This window comes from Otolemur garnettii, unplaced genomic scaffold (genome assembly GCF_000181295.1).
Source record: "Otolemur garnettii isolate 467f Iridium unplaced genomic scaffold, OtoGar3 scaffold00007, whole genome shotgun sequence".
Classification (NCBI taxonomy): Eukaryota; Metazoa; Chordata; class Mammalia; order Primates; family Galagidae; genus Otolemur; species Otolemur garnettii.
The window spans coordinates 9,458,731-9,465,621 of record NW_003852402.1 but is presented as its reverse complement, the minus strand read 5'-3'; the positions used below and the strand labels follow the sequence as shown (position 1 = coordinate 9,465,621).

At 39.4% G+C, this 6,891-nt stretch overlaps 1 protein-coding gene across 2 annotated transcripts in view; it reads right to left on the bottom strand.

Annotated features, from left to right (window-relative positions):
• The window catches only part of DMC1 (DNA meiotic recombinase 1), a 36,382-nt gene that overhangs the window by 15,517 nt on the left and 13,974 nt on the right, over nt 1-6,891 (bottom strand). The window contains exons 8-12 of one of the 2 annotated variants that reach the window (XM_003783201.1): nt 6,332-6,404; nt 3,365-3,456; nt 2,600-2,673; nt 2,071-2,185; nt 1,385-1,445 (exon numbers count right to left, since the gene is read on the bottom strand). In XM_003783201.1, the coding sequence (XP_003783249.1) occupies nt 1,385-1,445; nt 2,071-2,185; nt 2,600-2,673; nt 3,365-3,456; nt 6,332-6,404 (415 nt within the window). The remainder of the gene's footprint in view (nt 1-1,384; nt 1,446-2,070; nt 2,186-2,599; nt 2,674-3,364; nt 3,457-6,331; nt 6,405-6,891) is intronic. The other variant, XM_012814204.1, reaches the window with a different exon arrangement.

Genomic DNA, 6,891 nt, shown 5'->3' with positions numbered 1-6,891 from the left:
CTTCCATCAAACTGGTCAACACAGCCTTCATGTCATTTTCTCAGTTATTGCTTTAAAACGTTCACATTCTACTCTTAGAAAGATTCACCTTTTTTTGTTTTTAGGACACAGCTTATCAGCAATAGAAGGCATTTTTGTATCTAGAATATAAGTTTTTATTTCTCTAGGATCTATTTCTTATCATCCTCCAATATCCTTTTAGCCCTCTAGAGGTGTCCAAACTTTTGGCTTTTTGGCTTCTCTGCACCATACTGGAAGTAGAGTTGTCTTGGGCCACCCATTAAATATACAAACACTAATGAAGGCTGATGAGTAAAAAAAAAGCTCTGTGCAAAATTTTCGCGATAAGGAAAAAAGTCCTTACATAATCTGCAGGGGGTCCATGGGCTGTAAGTTAGACATCCCTGCACCTAGAGCAAAGAGGAGCCCAGAGTTCCATGAAAATGTTTAAACTACTGCTTTATTCTATAAAGAATTAGAGAGAAGTAAATTGTGGATAATAGGCGATTTTACAATTATAAGTAATATGTACTGTGTAATAAAATGATTTGTGATATATTTGTGTCCACATGAAGATTATTTTGCAATTATTTTCTATTCTACACTCTAACCCTCTGTGAAGGGTGGTTTTCTATTCTACACTCTAACCCTCTGTGGCTCAGTGAGTAGGGCGCTGCCCCCATATACCAAGGGTCATGGGTTCAAACCCAGCCCCGGCCAAACTGCAACCAAAAAATAGTTGGGCATTGTGATGGGCACCTGTAGTCCCAGCTACTTGGGAGGCTGAGGCAAGAGAATCACTTAAGCCCAGGAGCTGGAGGTTGCTGTGAGCTGTGTGATGCCTCGGCACTCTACCAAGGGCAACTAAGTGAGATTCTGTCTCTACAAAAAAAAAATAGCTGGGTCTTGTGGCAGGTGCCTGTAGTCCCAAGGCTGAGGCAAGAGAATCACCTATGCCCAAGAGTTTGAGATTGCTGTGAGCTGTGACGCCACAGCACTCTACTGAGGGTGACATAGTAAGACTCTGTCTCAAAAAAAACCCCCCCAAAACAAAAAAAACCAAAAAAACCTTGGCTCGGTGCCTATAGCTCAACCGGCTAAGGCGCCAGCCATGTACACCTAAGGTGGCGGGTTCGAATCCAGCCCGGACCTGCCAAAACAACAATGACGGCTGCAACCAAAAAATAGCCAGGTGTTGTGGTGGGCGCCTGTGGTCCCAGCTACTTGGGAGGCGGAGGCAGGAGACTCGCTTGAGCCCAGGAGTTGGAGGTTGCTGTGAGCTGTAATGCCACGGCGCTCTACCCAGGGGGACAGCTTGAGGCTCTGTCTCAAAAAAAAAAAAACAACCTCTGTGAAATACAAAAGCAGAACAATTGAGGCTTACGTCATAGTTGCTCCTGGATCAGCGGTCATTTGATTGGTCACAAAGACAGCTACATTATATTCTGCATCAAGAAATAAAATTAAGAAAATATGAGAAGGGCAACATAAATATAAAAATTTTATTGTTTAGATTTCAGAGTTAGAAACATTGTACCATGAATTTATTTTATAAACAATATCATATTCCTATTTTTTCATTGATAACATAAATTAATTTAAGCTATTATTGTTGTTTGTTTAGAGTCTTTATTTATGGTTTTAAAAAAGTTGTATTCTCACAAAGGTCATTTCATTTTTTAAAAAAGTATTGACTCCTGGCAGGGCGCTGTAGCTCACGCCTGTAATCCTAGCACTCTGGGAGGCTGAAGCATGTAAATTGCTTGAGCTCAGGAGGTCTGAGTATGAGTGAGACTCTGTCTCTAAGAAAAATAGAAAAACTAGCTGGGTGTTATGGGGGATGCCTGTAGTCCCAGCTACTTGGTAAGCTGAGACAAGAGAACTGCTACAGTCCAAGAGTTTGAGGTTAGTAAGAGCTATGATGACACCATGACACTCAATCCAATTTCTTTGTCTTAAAAAGAAAAAAAAAGTATTGACATTATTTTGAGCCTCTCTGCAAAGCATGCTCAGCAAACATAGTTACAGATGCCATTCCCATAGTTCTGCCATTTTATTTTAAAGATATACCTTCTGAGATTTTTTGGAGCCGTGACAACATCTGGGCCAATTTTTGCTGCCGTTCAGCCAACTCTCCACGGCCACTGAAATCCACTCGAAAAAGTGCCATTATTGAATCAATAATCTGAAAGGGGTTAATGTAAAAACAAATATGCATTTGGAAATGGAAGAAATTAGTTAATTTGAATAAGGAGCAATAGGAGAAAAATGATATGCTAAATAGCTCTGTGGGTGAGTGATATTTAAAAATTTGTACCAGGCAGCACCTGTGGCTCAGTGGGTAGGGCGCCAGCCCGTATACCAAGGGTGGTGGGTTCAAACCTGGCTCCGGCCAAACTGCAACAAAGAAAATAGCCAGGCATTTTGGTGGGTGCCTGTAGTCCCAGCTACTCGGGAGGCTGAGGCAAGAGAATCACCTAAGCCCAGAAGTTGGAGGTTGTTGTGAGCTGTGATGCCACAGCACTCTACCAAGGGCGATAAAGTGAGACTCTGTCTCTAAAAATAAATAAATAAATAAAATAAAAATAAAAATTTGTACCAGTAGCTTGAAGATGCCAGCTTCTTCATGGAATTTAGCTGCTACATAATCAAGTAGCTCCATCTGATGTTCACCTGGTAGGAAATGCAGTGAGAAAATGTTATGAAAGAAGAAGCAGAAGCTGAGATCATTCATGTCCTTGGGAGCCAAGCAAAAGAGAGTGTTCGAAGGATACTTGTAATTATTTATGACTTTATTAAATATGATTGCATATTCTGCCTTAGCAAGTATGTCAAATGCTACATTATCAAAAAGAATGTTACTCTAGGCTTGGCACCTGTAGCTCAAGCAGCTAGGGCACCAGCCATATACAACAGAGCTGGCAGGTTTGAATGTAGCCCTGGCCCACCAAACAACAATGGCAACTGCAACAAAAAAATAGCCGGGTATTGTGGCAGGTGCCTGTAGTCCCAGCTACTTGGGAGGCTGAGGCAAGAGAATCGCTTAAGCCTGAGAGTTTGAGACTGAGTTAAGGTTGCTATGAGCTGTGATGCCACAGCACTCTACCCAGGGTGACAGATTGAGACTCTGTCTCAAAAAGAAAAAAAAAAAGAATGTTACTCTAAATTTCAAAGACAAAGAATAAGAAACAATTTGAAGGCATTTTAATATCTAAGGACTTACCAGATGATAAAATTTATGGACCAACTAAATTAATTTGGAAAAGAGCAAACAAAAAGAAAAGGACAGTGTCAAAATATTGAATCACTCAAATAGTAAATCAGTGCTACAACCTTTATTTAAACCTGAGCATGGGGCTCTTACTGGTATATGCACGAGCGTAAAGTACATTGTCCAGTACTGCATCATGGTCAACATTGAAGCGATCAGCAATGTCTCGAAGACGATCTGGACGGCTGGAGTATGCCAAGATTAAGGATTCAATAAGTGAATTCCATAAAAAGTTTAGACAACAACTACAAAATGTATTATCTTAAGTAAATTGACACAGAGGTACAACTATGTATCTGGAAAAGTATTCTGGAGGCTGCTAGTAATCACTCAGAGTCTATAACAGATTTTATTTTTCAGAAGTGCTTCAGTGTAGGAATAATAGAAATGGTGAGGCAGTAATGAATTTAAAGATAAAATTATCAACTCTTCACAATAACTTTGGAAGATAGTTGTGAGGGCCTGTATTACATTTTATAACCGAGAACACTGACAGAGATAAGGCAAATGAGTTGGGATTGTGTAGCAAATCAGTTACAAGACAAAAACTGGAAACTAAGGTTTGTGAGCCTTTGTTCTCAGTTCTATAAAAATAGAGATATAGTAGAATGATAATATCACTGAATCATAATTCAGTCATTTCAAAGCAAATTAATTCATTCTCTCTATTTACATCTGTTCAATATGAATTAGATTAATATGACATTAATCATGTACTACTAACAAATGCTAAACTTCACTACATGAACCACAGGGTCAAAAAAGTAACTTCAAGGGTTTTGGTTTATATAGTTGTTGTTGTTCTTTTTTTTCTTTTTGAGACAGAGTCTCACTGTGTCACCCTCAGTAGAGTGCTATAGCATCACAGCTCACAGCAACCTCACACTCTTGGGCTTAAGTGATTCTCTTGCCTCAGCCTCCCGAATAGCTGGGACTACAGGTGCCTGCCACAATGCCTGGCTATTTTTTTTTCTTTTTTGAGACAGTCTCACTCAGTTGCTCTGGGGTTAAGTCCGATGGCCTCACAGCTCATAGCAACCTCTTGGCTTAAGTGATCCTAATGTCTCAGCCTCCTGTATAGCTAGGATGACAAGTGCTTGCAACAATGCCTGGCTAGTTTTTCTATTTTTAGTGAGATGGGTCTCACCCTTGTTCAGGCTGGTCTTGAACTCTAAAACTTAAGAGAGCCACCTGCCTCAGCCTCCCAGAGTACTAGATTACAGGCATGAGCCACCACATCTGGCCTTATATAGGGTTTTAAATCTACCTTCTACTAAAGCATTTGTGAACTTTCTGAAATTAGTAAATTCACAGGAAGGCAAATTCAAGGTACTTACAAAGGTATTCCGAAAAATGCCTCTTATATCTATAAACTGTAAAGGAGTAATAAATTTTTGTTTAGGTTTTTAGTAATCCCAACAATATGTCTGAAGTAAAATGAGGTAAAATAAATTGAATGTTTGTGGTGGCTTGGCACAGTGGCTCACACTCAAGAGATCCTCATGCCTCATTATCCCAGAATGCTATGATTACAGGGCTGAGCTATTGTACCTGGCATACAACAAGGTTTTCTAAATTGGGTAGTTAGGCTCGGCGCCTGTAGCTCAACAGCAAATGCTCTGGCTACATGCACTGGGGTTGGTGGGTTCGAACTTGGCCTGGGCCTGCCATCAACAATGACAACTGCAACAACAACAAAAAAATAGCCAGGCCTTGTGGCAGAAGCCTGTATTCCCAGCTACTCAGGAGGTTGAGGCAAGAGAATGGTGTAAGCCCAAGAGTTTGACGTTGACACTCTACTGAGAGCAACACAGAGAGACTCTGCCTCAAAAAAAAAAAGGAATTTCCAGCTGGGTACAGTGGCTCACTCTATAATCCCAGCACTATGGGAAATAGATCAGGAGTTTAAGACCAGTCTGGGCAACATAAGGGAATCTTGTCTCTTAAAAAAAAAAATTTTTTTTTTTCCCCTCAGAACCTGATTGATATGTCCTCAAACTATTGTATTTCTTCTTTCATTTACTGGTCAATTATGAACTCCGCCTCTCTCTGCATGGAACATTGCCACCTACTTTTTTTTCCCTTGAAATGTTCTTTTTGTTTGCCTTTGGCAACCAGATTTCCTTCTACTTCCTCTGTTTCTATGAGCTCTTCTTCCCAACTATGGGCATACCCCAAAGTTATGTTCTTAGTTCTCTTTTCTTTCTCTGTAAATTCTCTTTCCCCTTCGGTTAATTCATCCATATCTCTGGCCCTTCCCCTTTCTCAAGCTGAATCCAACATTTCCAACTGACATCTGCATATCCTCCTGTAGCTCATATTCAACACATTAATATGAAACATCACCTTTCTCTGAGACATGATCTACCCAATTCTATCATTATATCATTATTCTCCTAGTATCTAGACAAAACCTGAGAGTGATTTTTCAAACCTCTTTCCTTGTCTACCAAATACAGTCATCAAATCCTATCAATTTCCTATTTCCTGTGCTTTTCTTTTTATTCCTACTGCTTCCAACCTAGATCAAGTTCTCATTACTTGCCTAGAGGTATCCAATTTATACCCACTACCTGGTTTTAAAGCCCTTCATGTCTAAGACTTCAATCACCTTTCTAGCCTTATATTCTGGAATACTTTACAATTTAATTAAACTGCAATTCTTTCTGTTACCCAAGCAGGTTCTGCCCTTTTTTCATTCTGTGCTTTTGAACTCAATCATACTTTTCCCTTTATTTGAGACCATAACTTCGAGTGAGTCATTCATCTTCTTTCTATTAAGCAAAATCTTTGAAGAAGTAAAAGGATTAAAAATGGATAAGATGTCATCTCCTCTCATGTATTCATTTTGTCAGTTTTATACCAAGTCCATGTGGAAAAGTAAAACCTAATTAAATAAAAAGTGATTTGAAAAGCTGACCAGTAATTGTTCTCCTCTTGGCTTTTCTTATTATTCTGGTTTATGGGAATATCACAGAAATAGTTATCTCACATAAACTCTTTTGTAACATTATTGTATCATACTATTATGTTAGTAACTTGTTTAAATAAAAGGGTTACAAAGTATTTTCTGTATCAATGAAGATTATCTTTCCTCCTGGGTAGCCACGAGCTCCTGGAAGTTGAGCTGTCACTAGGAAGCAATTAAAAAATCAATATTAATAGAAGAACATAAACTTTGTGCAAATGAATGTATAAATAAACATGGGATTTATGCTGGTTTCAACTCTTAAGTAAATTTAGCAAACTAAAGAGTCATGATCCTTTAGTTTCTTTCTCTTTTTCTCTCTTTCTTTCTTTTTTTTGAGACAGTCTCACTTAGTTGCCCTGGGGTTGAGTGCACTGGTGTCATAGCTCACAGCAACCCCAAACTCTTGGGCTCAAGTGATCCTCTTCCTTTAGCCTCCCGAGTAGCTGGGACTACAGGCCCCCACCCCCAACACCTGGCTATTTTTTTTTTAGAAATGTGGTCTTGCTCTTGCTCAGGCTAGTCTCAAACTCTGTAGGTCAGGCAATCCACCCACCACAAACTTCCCAGAGCACTAGGATTACAGATGTGAGCCACCATGCCCAGGTGATCCTTTAGTTTCTTTTTCTTTTTCTTTTTTTTTTTTTTTTTT